General features: G+C 45.3%; 1 protein-coding gene across 3 annotated transcripts; it reads left to right on the forward strand.

Annotated features, from left to right (window-relative positions):
• The first annotated feature begins 510 nt into the window (after positions 1 to 510).
• LOC121535666 (rho GTPase-activating protein 45) lies at positions 511 to 12,164 on the forward strand. 3 transcript variants are annotated; one of them, XM_041842921.1, is made up of 23 exons: positions 511 to 726; positions 1,401 to 1,794; positions 4,607 to 4,774; positions 4,884 to 4,968; positions 5,073 to 5,145; positions 5,254 to 5,332; positions 5,466 to 5,600; positions 5,831 to 5,892; positions 5,975 to 6,079; positions 6,345 to 6,425; positions 7,538 to 7,702; positions 7,895 to 8,032; positions 8,283 to 8,526; positions 8,557 to 8,614; positions 8,812 to 8,963; positions 9,155 to 9,247; positions 9,402 to 9,467; positions 9,628 to 9,776; positions 9,889 to 10,074; positions 10,178 to 10,315; positions 10,571 to 10,818; positions 11,012 to 11,237; positions 11,450 to 12,164. In XM_041842921.1, exons 1-23 carry the CDS (start codon positions 640 to 642, stop codon positions 11,534 to 11,536), a joined length of 3,219 nt encoding a protein of 1,072 aa, XP_041698855.1. In that variant the 5' UTR covers positions 511 to 639; the 3' UTR covers positions 11,537 to 12,164. The 3 variants fall into 3 exon arrangements, with proteins under 3 accessions (XP_041698855.1, XP_041698856.1, XP_041698854.1); XM_041842920.2 differs by having other exon boundaries at positions 512 to 726; positions 8,283 to 8,614; XM_041842922.1 differs by lacking the exon at positions 6,345 to 6,425 and having other exon boundaries at positions 8,283 to 8,614.
• The last annotated feature ends 779 nt before the right edge of the window (positions 12,165 to 12,943 follow it).

Here is a 12,943-nt window from a genome sequence, read left to right on the forward strand (position 1 = left end):
AGGATGGCGACTTTGAAGAATCTCAAATATAAAATATATTTTGATTGGTTTAACACTTTTTTTGGATACTGCATGATTCCATAGTTTTGATATCTTCACTATTATTCTACAATGTAGAAAATAGTACAAATAAAGAAAAACCCTGGAATGAGTAGGTCTGTCCAAACTTTTGACTGGTACTGTATGTGTGGTATGGGCCATCATTGTATTGCAAATAAACAATTTATTACAAAAAGCTGTAATCATATCATGACATAAACATTACTTCGTATATTATCTAATATGGTTAATGTAATGTGCAGTTGTGGGTCTAGTTAGGAAACCAATCAAATAGGTATTTTGATTGGTTGGCACTGGCACCAAGATTGGACACTATATTGCCATAGTTGGCACCATCATTCGGGTGAGAAATCATTAAATATTTCCCCCTGCAGGTGTCAGTATGGCCATGCAGTTCAGTAGTCTACAGGCGTGGTGTAGACTGACCTCATCTACTAGCTACAGCCACAGAGTTTGGTATAGCCAGTTTAGCCCGTCAATCCAAGCAGCACAAGTCAATTTGGGGAAGCAACGGTTGGAGCAAATGTCAATCTCAATCGAGTGAAATCTATATTAAAATATATAGGATGCTATTTAAAAATGTTCTCTAGAAAGAAAAAGGAATTAAATAAAACGTCAGTTTTAAAGAAGAGTCTAGGGGGAAACTTTGGGTCCCACAACTCATCAGTAAGTAACTCGCTAGCTAAGTTAGCCTAGCTTTATGAAGACAATATTTGCACCTCAGTCCTGGCTAGCTTGCGCGTTTTAATGTTTTTCGTAATTTATATCACTGCTTGTAAAGCTCCGCGAGTTTGCGTTGGTATATACATAATTTAGCTACTAGCTAAATCTACTTGAAGTTGCCTCAAGCATTGGTAGTGTACGATAAGTTAGAACGAATGTCCCTGAGGGGGAAACTGTCTTATGTTACATCTGTATTGTTTGCTAATGCTAACTTTAGGGGACTTATGTTTTGCAATGCCGCCAGGTGTGGGCGTGGCTTCCAGTCTGACACACCTTTCACCTGGCAATGATCAGTCAACTTGTCACTGTTTGGGAATTTTCCAGTGTTGGTCATCCTCATTGAATCATCTCTCTCTTTCTGTGTTTCTCCCATATGCTTTTGCATTGTGACTCATGGCCTTTCAAATTGTTTTATTGGTACAGGTTTCTCAACAACAGTTGTCTTCATCATCAGCATCATCATCGTCTAGTCATAACATCCTTGTCATCACTCATCACCACCATTCTAATTCTTCCCCATCTCTCTCATCTCCTTCCTCTCTTTCTACCTACCCGGCTCTCTACCACCCATTCCCCACCCTACCTCTCCCTTGTCCTCTGGTGTGTCTCACCACCAGCTATCTGTCCTCCAGGAACAACTCACTAGAGATGGTGGCTTGGACGTCCCCCTCCCTCTCCCTGCATCCCTCCAGGACCCTCCCTGCCCCACTACCGCCTGTCTGCTGCGCACCAGGCTGGCCACGGCCGCCAGCCCTTCCCCTGTCCTTGGAGCCTGCCTTAGACGGCCCACAGCCCTGAGTCGACATGCCAGTGCGGCTGGCCTCCCCCTACAGGCGGCTGGAGCCTGGGCCTTCAGTAAGACCCAGGGGAAGGGAGCGAGCTGGGCCTCCAGCCCCACCACAGAGGCCTCAGATGTGGGCATCGAGGTGGAGGACATCCCCTCTCTGCTCAGGGATGTGGCTTGTTTCGCTGAGGCTGTGGAGAAACTGAAAGAAATGGTGCTGTGGGAAGGTGAGAGAGGCATTATAATGGTCAGGAGTTTTTGACCAGGAAAATCTCATATCTTTAGCCTATAACTAGAGTTCAGAGTTTTCTTAGTCAGGTAAAAACCCTGGCCCTTAGTTATGTTGAAACGTGTGTGTATGCCTGGCGAAACTGAGGAAGGAAGAGGGAGTGTGTCACACAAGGTACGCAGCACTATAATATTTGTCTGGTGTGTAAACACAGCTCACAGGCTTTCCTATAACCCTCAACCCTTATATTACGAGGTCTAGGGGTCGATTTGGAATGTAGCAAGCGTTAGCTGGGTCGTTCCACCAATTCAGTGCATTTTCAGATGTGGAACTTGGTGAAAAAAAACTTTAGATTTCACCTAATTTTAACATTCTGTCATAAAGAGCACATGTTCAACTTAATACAAAATATTTTTTCCCATCTCAAAAAATGACTATAGTAAGTGCCTATTAAGTGTCAAATAAAGTAACAGGGTTGACGATTTAATCTTAAATCAGACATAAATCCCCTTGTGACAGGGGAAATAGAAGCTTGTGTGCAACAGGGAGGGGCAATTGAATGCAAGCTTCACACAAAAAAATGCAATTGTTAAAACATTTCTAGCCTGTCTATATCTATGTGTAACAGGGTTAACGTGTTATGCTCGACCCACTCAGTTTTCCACCACAAAACACCAGAAAATGCTTTTACACTGATTTTTCAATGTTCAATGTTTCTTTTTGAAAACATTATTTAAAAAGGAATAGTTTCATGATATTAAAATGAGAGTCCAGTTCATGTAACAGTGTTGACCTTAAAACTTTTTTTTTTTCATAAAAGGAATCATTAATCGCATTTAAATAAATAATAATCTTCAGAAATGCCTTTGTCAAAGCAACAAAAATAACTAGGGATTTACAATGATGATGAAACCTTGGAGACAGTTTGTGGTTAAGTGGTATAAATCTTCCTGGAAGTCACAGAGTGTGCACAGAGGGACAAAATGCTGAATTCTAGCACTTTAGCAAGTCTTTATTTCAGTGGAGGCTGCTGAGGGGAGGACGGCTCATAATAATGGCGTGGAATGGCTGGAATTGAGTGAATGGAATGGTGTCAAACAAACGAAAACCATGTGTTTGATGTCATTCCATTTACTCTATTCCGGCCATTATTATGAGCCGTCCTCCCCTCAGCAGCCGCCCTCCACTGCTTTATTCATATAAAAAATCTGATTTATTAATTTCTCCATGTGGTCTATATTAAAGGGCACTTAATTTAATATAACAGGCTTTTAAAATTCTAAATTGGTGCACAATTTCTAGTAAAAAATATCAAAGGAATGCAAAAGGCAGTTATTTCTTGGAACGACCCAGCTAAGCCATGTCAGGGTGACTTGGGCGGCAGGTAGCTTAGTGGTTAAGAGCGTTGTGCCAGTAACCGAAAGGTCGCTGGTTCTAATCCCCGAGCCGACTAGGTGACAAATCTGTCGATGTGCCCTTGAGCAAGGCACTTAACCCTAATTGCTCCTGTAAGTCGCTCTGGATAAGAGCATCTGCTAAATGACAAAAAAAAAAAAAAAAAATTCACTTCCTTACCAGGCAGCTATTTTCATCTCAACTTCCTGTTCTCAGTCTCCAAGTAGGGCGAGGAGATAAGGGAGAGAGAGAGACAACGAAGGGAGGGAAGGGGGAGGGAGAGTGAGAGATCATTTTCTTAGTGGGTATGTGAGCTATTACAATGTGACAACAAGAGCCAAACTGATGGTACATTTACAAAGAGTTAGGTGCAACTCTGTCTGGTTTTATTTTTTAAAAACTAATTAGGGGTCCAAGCAGTAGTACACAGTTACTTTTTGTTAAAACATTGACGTTTCAGCCCCAAACTGCATTTTGACTACATTTTTACGTTGGTTCACGTGCTGTCAGTGTCCACCACCACCTCCTACACCAAGAGTGGCAGTGTGACAGACAATAGCACTACAGTTCCTGATTTTCACACTTTAACCGTCGTAGGACCAACTGAGCAACAAGCACACAAAAGGAGAAGTATAACAGTAGCTGTGTTTGAAGGACGGCTACTGGTTCTTCCTCTTTTCCCAGTAAACAGTGCTTTATTACATGGCCTCCTGCTTGATTCATTATATGTGTGTTTATACTTGTACTGTGCCGTGTGTGTATACTGTCTGTTTATGTACAAATAACCTACATTTTCTATAACATATTGTTCCTTCCTTTTGTGTGTGTGTGTGTGTGTGTGTGTGTGTGTGTGTGTGTGTGTGTGTCAGGGTTGGGGTGAATTCTAATGAATTTGAATTGAAGGAAGTAGAATTTAATTCAAACGAATTCAACTGAGAAGTGAAAAGTGAAAGTTTAATTCATTTGACATATCTTTTATCAAAAGGATATGCAGTTATTAATGCAAAGAATACACATACCATTCTAAATATTAGTTTGATTATAATTGAACGATTATGAGATGTTCGATTGTTCCCTTCCATACTGCCGTGTTTGATCTAATGCATTCTGGGGAATGTTTGTTCTGATTTTGTTTTTTAAACAAATTCAATCCAAATTCTGCCATGTGAGCGTATAATCCAAGGTTATTATAATACATTTTTAAATGTATTTTTTTCTAATTCTCATTTTAGTTTAATTTCTATTTAGTTTTTGTGATTCCGTTTTAGGGAATAACTTAATCACTCGCATGGTTCCCTCACTGCACTTCTGTTTCAATTATGAACATCACCTCAACCTGTTTTTCATGGTTATTTCTTCATGTTTCATTTTCAGTTCTAGACCTATAAATAAATAGCTGTCTGTCCCTATCTCAGACAGGCAGATAGATAACCTCTCAGACAGGCAGCTGGACCGTCATGACCTGGCCCAAGAGTGTTTGGGGGAGGTGTTGCGTGTGTTGAGGCAGGTGATCGGTGCCTACCCCCTCCTCAACACTGTAGAGACCCTCACTGCTGCCGGAACGCTCATCTCCAAGGTCAAAGGTCAGAGCTCTACTGTTAGAACTGGACACCTGTTGAAATGTGTGTAGATCAAGGTGTGGGTGGGGTGTGCACTGAGATCAAATGTGTGCATTTGATTGAATGTGTCCAGGGTTTAGTTACATGGACAGCAGTGCCATGGGTAAGCAGGACTTTGAGAAGGCCATGGAGACTATGGCTGTGGCTTTCAGTAGCAGGTAAGTGTGTTTCGCTTTACTATCCCTAGCATCTACATTGATAAGGTTTTTCTCTCTCCCCCCTCTATCCCTATTTTACCCCCCTCTCCTTCTCTCTCCCTCAGTGTGTCGGAACTTTTGATGGGAGAAGTGGACAGCAGTACCCTCCTGTCTCTACCGCTAACAGAGAGGAGCAGGGTGAGTGTGTGTGTGTGTGTGTAAAAAAAACAACGTTTTTTTTTTATCGTGAAGGATGGCTCAGTCTAAGCATTTGTGTGACCTCGGAAATGGTGTGTGTGTGTGCAGTCTATGGAGAACCTGTATGGCTTAGACTCGGCCCAGGCAAAAGACTGTCAAGGGAGGAGTGACCAACAGCACTGTTGCAGTGAGTACAAAATGACATGTTGTCCTCGATGTCTAAGCATTCTGTTTCCCTTTCCAATCATGTCATACTTTCTCATGTGAATGTGTGTTTGTGCATTTGTCTGTGCGTGCATGCTTGCGTCGCTGTGTGTCAGTGCTGAGCGGAGAACAGGTGGACCTCCTACTGCAGTGCAGTGAGGGAGGAGTGGACTCAGCTCTCTCCTATGCCAAGGCTGTGTCCAGATACATGAAGGACGTCATCAGCTACGTGGAGAAAAGAAGTGCTCTGGGTGGGTTGATAACTTTCTCCACTAATTATTCTGTCTCTTTATCCTCTTCTATCTGTGTCCATCAGCAGTTGTTCTTGGCCTCTTGGAGCGTCAACTATATTACATACACCTGTCCAGTATCTAGGGGCAGAAATGGAACTGGGCCAAGCTTTTTGTTGTCCACTTCAATTTCTGCTAGCCAGGCAGTGTGTGTGTGTGTGTGTGTGAGTTTCTGTGTCTGTGTGTTCCAGAGATGGAGTTTGCCAAGGGTCTGCAGAGGCTGTGTCAGTCCAGTAAGCAGAGCATTGCACAGGTAATAGGAGAACACACACACACACACACAAACAAACACACACGGACAAACATGAACATGCACACATTAAAATCTCTCTCAGCCCCAGATGCCGTTCTTCTCCATCTACTCTCTGGCTCTGGAGCAGGACTTGGAGCAGAGTGTGGGGGTGCAGCAAACCACTGGCTCCATACACACTGTTCTACAGGTAAATACAGTATCTCTCACACACCACAGGAGGTTGGTGGCACCTTCATTGGGGAGGACAGTTGTGTTCATGGCTGGAGCGGAATGAGTGGAATGGTATCAAATACATCAATCACATGGTTTCCATTTGTTTGATGCCATTCCATTAGCTTCGTTCCAGCCATTATTATGAGCCGTCCTCCCATCAGCAGCCTGTGACACACACACACACCTACAAGGATTATTACAAGTGAGATCATGTCTCTATCTCAACCCCTCTGTCCCAGCCTCTGATGCAGTGTAAACAGGAGCATGAGAGGAGACGCAGAGAGCTCGGAGAACAGTGGCAGAGGGCCCAGAGGAAACTGGTGAATTCACTCCTATGTCTTGTCTATGTTGCTTTGACATGTTAGTGTCGCGCATGTGTCTCACTCTTATGTCATGTACGAGAAAGACATTGATATTCCATATTTCAGTGAGATTAGATGGTTTACCAATCCCTCTGTCAAAAGTCAAAAGCCTCTGTGTCACTCTAGACTGCTCCCTCTAATTCGAACCCCACATAAAAACCATAGCCAGGACAGCATTTTTTCACCTCCGCAATATCTCCAGGCTCCGCCCCTCGCTATCACACTCCAGCACTGAAACACTCATCCATGCCCTGGTCACTTCCTGTTTGGTCTATTGCAACACTCTCCTCACTGGTATCCCCACCAAACTCACCAACAGACTTCAACTGGTCCAGAACTCTGATGCCAGAATCCTCACCCGCACCAGATCAACCAAACACATCACACCAATCCTCATCTGGCTCCCTGTGCAATCCCTTATTAACTTTAAGACACTCCTCCTCACCTACAAATCCCTCCACAACCTGGCACCCACCTCCCTCTCTGATCTTCTCCCAGTCTATGCCCCCTCCCGCTCCCACCGCTCCTCCTCTGCTGGTCTCCTTGTCTCTCCCCCCATCCTACCTCTCCACCATGGGTTCCCGGGCCTTCAGCTGCTCTGCCCCCAGGCTCCGGAATGCACTCCCCCCACACATACAACATGCAGACACAGTCATCTCATTCAAAGGCCTCCTAAAAACACAACTCTTCAAGGATGCCTATAACCTATAGCCTGTTCTATGATTGACTCTGTCCTACCCTCCCTTTTGTGCATTCTCAGTATACCTAGGTATCCCCCCAACTCACACCCTTACCCTAAACCGGGTCTGTATCCTATTCCCAACCCTACCCCCTAAACCTAAACCAGGTTCGTATCCTCTACCCAACCCCTCCATCCTCTTTTTATCTATCCGATTTCGTCTGGTCCTTTGATTAAAATTGTACTTTGATTGATGCAATTAATTTTATGTACTGCACTTGCTTTTAATGGCAACTTGTAATGTAAGATGTCCTTGATTACCCTGAAAGGCGTCCATCAAATAAAATGTATTATTATTATTTTATGTGTTTGTGTGTTTGTCTGTTCCCAGACTGATGCTGAGAGTAGCATGCGTAAGGCTCGAGGCTCGTACGTGATTCGCTGTGAGGAGTATGACAAGGCCAGGGGTCGGGTGGAGGAGGAGCTACAAGGGGGAGGGGGCGGGCTTAAAGCTCTGGATCGGAAGAAGCGATTGGAGGAGGAGGCCAGGATCAAGGTCAGCTGACTAGGCTAATAGGGGCAGAGAGCCCATCTCGATTTAGCTTGCCTTGCATGCCAGATGGACCAAGTTTGCACTTTTCAGACCTTTTCATTTATCCTGAAGTGCCAACTCTGCCAACTCAGTTATGCCAGGCGAGCTAAATTAATCGCACCTAATGGCTGGTCCGTGTTGTGTATCACTCTACAGGCTGAAGAGGCAGAGGCTGTGTATCGTGCATGTATATCCGAGGCGGAGGCGCAGCACCAGGAGAGAGAGCAGACTAAGGGCAGCACTCTCAGACAGATCCATGATGTCATCAGACACACAGACCACACCCTCAGATCTGTAAGTCAACTCACGCCTCTAACACGGAAGTAAAACCCTCAACTTGTTTGCAGGTGGATTGCACTGCCCAATCAAACATCCTAATTATGTCTACATCAACATTTAGGTTATAACTGCTCGATTATGTTTACGAAGTCTGTCCACAAGATTATGGGACAGACAAAATGTGTTCATGGAAATTGTAGTTTGTCTCCATCAACTTGCTTAGTCCTGGGTGTTGTAGTTCTTCAAAACATGTCTCCCTCCCCAGTGCACGGTGTCATACTATCAGCTGCTGCACATGCAGACGGCAGCGCTGCCGGTCCATTATCAGACTCTGTGTGAGAGCACCAAGCTCTACGAGCCGGGACAACAGTACGCCGCTCACGCAAGACATCTACACAGCAGCCCAGAGGATGCCAGACATCTCTACACGAGCACAGAGGACGCCAGACATCTCTACACGAGCACAGAGGATGCCAGACATCTCTACACGAGCACAGAGGATGCCAGACATCTCTACACGAGCACAGAGGATGCCAGACATCTGTCGAACCCAGAGCCAGCAGCTCACTACCGCTTTAAGCCCTACTCCTCAAACCAGTGGGTTCACACTTGAAATTGTTTACAGTTGACCTTTCAGTGATTCATATTGTTGTCGAGATCAGAAAATACCAGGTGCAGAGAAACATTTTGTAAGTGGTGTTAGCCTTCAAAGGGTCAGAACAGGCCAGTTAGTTGGCTACCAACTACTGTGATTCTCAGGAGGAAGCGATGTAATTTTCTCCTTCCCTCATCAGACTGTCTGGACGAACCCGCCACAACAGCTCTAACACAGATGCACCAATCAGCATGGAGACCACACCTACCACGGACGCACCAATCAGCACGGAGACCATACCTACCACAGACGAGGAGGGTGGTGCTGGGGATGGAGTCACACAGAGACATGGTGAGTCCTGATTGCCTCATGTAAGGGGTCATCTAAATGGAACGTCACTTTCAGGCCACACAAGAAATGCAGAAGAGTAGCATTTTTTTCTAACCACAGATGTGATTTATAGGAACCACGAACCAAGATTATAATTTTTCATTATGGTGCTTAATTTGAAAGCTAATTGGTGGTTTGTGTCCTTATTGAAGGGCAAGGTCACCAATCACACAAGTCCTGGCCGTCAACGATGAGGGACTCGGACAGTCTGGGAGGAGTCTATGGTCTGGAGTCCTCCAGCACTGGTACCTTAGAGCTCCTGATGTAGAAACTAGAATGTCAACCTCCAGCACAGCTACCATAAAGCCTAAGCAATATCTAGAATACAGAAAAGGGTCCAGCGATGTATCATTCAGAATATTCAATGATATATAATAGTGTGTTGCTGGTGTGTTTCAGGGCATGTAACTAAAGCCAATGAAGAGCTGGAGGAACATGATGGAAACGTCACCTCGTTTGAACAGGGTAACAAACACTGTCCTCCTCAAGTCTGTTTGTCTGAACCCTGTCTAAATCGAGATCCACACAGTGGGAGAACTGCATGAATAGTTTAGGTAAGGATACGACCCTCTCTTTCTCATTCTGAACTCTCTCCTCTTTTCTCTTGCTGTGTGTTCGGGGACAGAGCCTGAGATGGCCGTTCCCACTGTTACCTTCCGGAATGTGGGAATGTCCAAGGCAGCAAAGACCCACCGCTTCCGCAAGCTCCGCACACCTGCCAAATGCAGAGAGTGTAACAGCTACGTGTACTTCCAGGGTGCAGAGTGTGAGGAGGTGAGACACACACACACACCCCCTAGGAGGTAGAATATACTGTATAATATGTCTTCTCTCTGTTTACTGACTGTAAAGGTACTATATTATTTGCTTGTCTTCCCTCCTGTAGTGTTATCTGGCGTGCCATAGGCGTTGCTTGGAGAGCCTGGCTATCCAGTGTGGCCATAAGAAGCTACAAGGTCGCCTGTTGCTGTTTGGCAGGGACTTCACGCAGGGGCTGGGAGACCCCGATGGTGTGCCTCTGGTCATCAGGAAGTGCATCACAGAGATAGAGAGCAGGGCTCTTAGCATGAAGGTGCTTTTACACTTACGCACAGAGTAGTACACACACACACACACACGCATAGAACACACACACATTGAAATAATTACTTGACATATAAAGTGTGTGTGTGTAGGGTATCTACCGTGTGAACGGGGTGAAGACTCGTGTGGAGAAGCTGTGCCAGGCCTTTGAGAATGGGAAAGAGCTGGTGGAACTGTCCCAAGCCTTTCCTCATGATATCAGCAACATGCTCAAACTTTACCTCAGACAGGTAACATACTGTTACATACACTCACAAAATACTCTTGCTCCACTTCAAGACTCACTATCCCTCTTTCACTCTCCACCCCCCCTCCCTCACTCTCCACCCCCTCCCTCCCTCCCTCCCTCCCTCCACCCCCCCCCTCCCTCCCTCCCTCTCCCTCCCTCTTCCTCTCCACCCCCTCCCTCTCGGTCCCCCTCTTCCTCTCCACCCCCCCTCTCTTTTCTTCTCCACCCCCCTCGCTCTCCCTTCCTCCCTCTCCAGCTGCCAGAGCCTATCTTGCCCTTCCATCTCTATCCATCTCTGATGGGGCTGGCCAAGGAGAGCCTGCGTTCTGCGTCTCCTAGCCCAGATGGAGGTGAGGTGGCTGGGGCAGCGGTGCTGGCAGACCTGGGTGCTGAGACTCCCCTGGAGGTCCTGACTCTGGTCCACAGCCTGAGGGAGCTGATGCTAACGGAGCTGCCGCAGGCTAACACAGCCACACTGCGCTATATTGCACAGCACCTGCGCAGGTGAGGTGACCATGAGTAAGGCGCACACACATAAAATGTGATTTTAACACGGAACCTTAATCCTAACGTTTGATGAAGAACAAATAGCTCATCGTGGCCAATTCTCCTTTCTCTTTCCTTTATTCCCTCTGTTTTTGTTACCTTCCTCCTCATTTCTTTACTTCTCCCCTCCCTTTCTCCTCCTCCGTCTCAGGGTGTGTGAGTGTGAGCAGGAGAACAAGATGAGTCCCAGTAACCTGGGCATTGTGTTTGGTCCCACTCTGATGCGTCCCCGTCCCTCTGGGGCCACTGTGTCCCTGTCCTCCCTGGTAGACTACCCCCACCAGGCCCGCATCGTAGAGACTCTCATAGTCTTCTACAGCACCCTCTTCCATGACTGCTCCAACGGCACCCAAGTTTCCCCCTCAGCCCTAAGCCAGGTGAGTGAGCGACTGTGGGTGTAGGGTGTCATAGTGAAACAGTGTGCTGGTTCTGCTCTAGAAACAAGTGATGTTAGGAAAATAAAATGATGGGCCTCGAGAGGGTGGAAGAGCGGTACCAACCACACAAATAGAAGGACGCTTACACACAATGAAAACATGCACACTATTGTTTATCACATTGAACCATTTCTGCTGTGTGTTTCTCCTAGGACGGTGGAGAGGAGGAGGAGAGAGACTGTGGGGGAGGAGCCCAGGGGAGTATCGACAAGGGAGACAACAGGACAGACGCCAAATAACCACACAGAGAGACCAGTGGAATTAGACTGAAGAGGAACCCTCAGCCACAGTACCCACTGACCCTCTGGACCTGAACTCTTCAATGAAGAACTTCTGTAAAAAATGGAAATGGAATTCCGTTTTTCAAATGAAAAAGTACTTTAATGAATTCTACAAATTTGAATTTATTTGGGGAGTTGGAATGAAAGTGATTCCAACTTTCTATTTTAATGCATTGACTACTGAGGAAAAAGTCAGTACACTGACTGGATGGCAGAATATTAAATTGCTGTTGTGACTTGAGGTATGATTTTCTAAACCAGTTTTGCCAAAATGCTACACAAATCTATTTTTATTGTTTTAATTACCTGGTGAGATACCAGGAAGGAATGTGCATTTAAAGTTTTTTTGTGCCTGCAATTTCCTCTTTTTGTGTTCTCTCTGTACACCCCTTGTATGGTGTATACATATGGTATGTCTATACTCTAGCCTGCCATCTGCCTGTGAACTCACACACCAATGCTTCAGCACTGCTGCTGGTCGGGGTGCTAGTCATTGAGAGCTGATAATTACATATGTTTATATTGTTACAGTTCTAACATGATGCTGTATATCATTAATGACATTAAATTCAACAGCCAAGCACTATGCACATGTTTGACTCCCAATGATTGTTGCTGAGATTTCTGCCTGTTTTGCAACAGTAACTGCAGTCACGGTAATAATGAACACAAATGTTCAGTGTGCATTCAGCTTCAATCAGTTGTGTGGGACATGTTTTCAAATGTGAAAAGACCTTGCCTTGCTCTTGGATATTAAAAACAATTGGAATCATTTCTGAAATAAATAATTTGCCCTTAGAAAACAAAAATGATCATTTAAAAAATCCAACAAATGCAGAGGTTTTCACCTCAAGCATTCTCATAAAAACTAGCAGTGCCAAAAGGTAAGCAAGTCAACACAAAAGTTATTGGAAGACAAAGTGATGAGAGCATGTTCTTTCTTCTTCATATGTAACATCTTCAGCCATTCCCTGTCCACAATTACCAGATCTCATACTCCTTCTGGTCCATTATCTAGAGCTGGTGTGTGTGTGTTTACTGCGCTAGCCTGTAGGTGATGTATCTTCCTGCAGTCTCACTAGGTCTGATGATCTTCACTACCTGTCAGAACAGACAGGCCTGCCGGTCAACACAGGAGGAAACAAAAATTGCACATAAAACGCCTCAGTCATTTGTGTGTGTGTGAGAGTGTGTCACACCTGTCCTCTTTTCAGTCCAAAGTATCTGGCCACGGGGTCTCCTGCTTGAATCCCGGGGAACTGGCTCTCCTTCAGTTTACTGACACATCAATCAAGGAATCACTATGGCAACGTAGTACATCATGACTGCAGCATGTTCATGAATTGTGTGTGCGTGTCTTAGTGT

This window comes from Coregonus clupeaformis, chromosome 21, assembly GCF_020615455.1.
Source record: "Coregonus clupeaformis isolate EN_2021a chromosome 21, ASM2061545v1, whole genome shotgun sequence".
NCBI lineage: Eukaryota > Metazoa > Chordata > Actinopteri > Salmoniformes > Salmonidae > Coregonus > Coregonus clupeaformis.

What these genes read in the sequence shown, in the direction of transcription:
- LOC121535666 (XM_041842920.2), top strand. Translation starts at nt 640, where the DNA reads ATGTTCTCTAGAAAGAAAAAGGAATTAAATAAAACGTCAGTTTTAAAG. An exon ending in CGCTAACAGAGAGGAGCAGG is followed by an intron (nt 5,146 to 5,253) that starts GTGAGTGTGTGT and finishes GTGTGTGTGCAG; the next exon opens with TCTATGGAGAACCTGTATGG. An exon ending in TCAAACTTTACCTCAGACAG is followed by an intron (nt 10,316 to 10,570) that starts GTAACATACTGT and finishes CTCCCTCTCCAG; the next exon opens with CTGCCAGAGCCTATCTTGCC.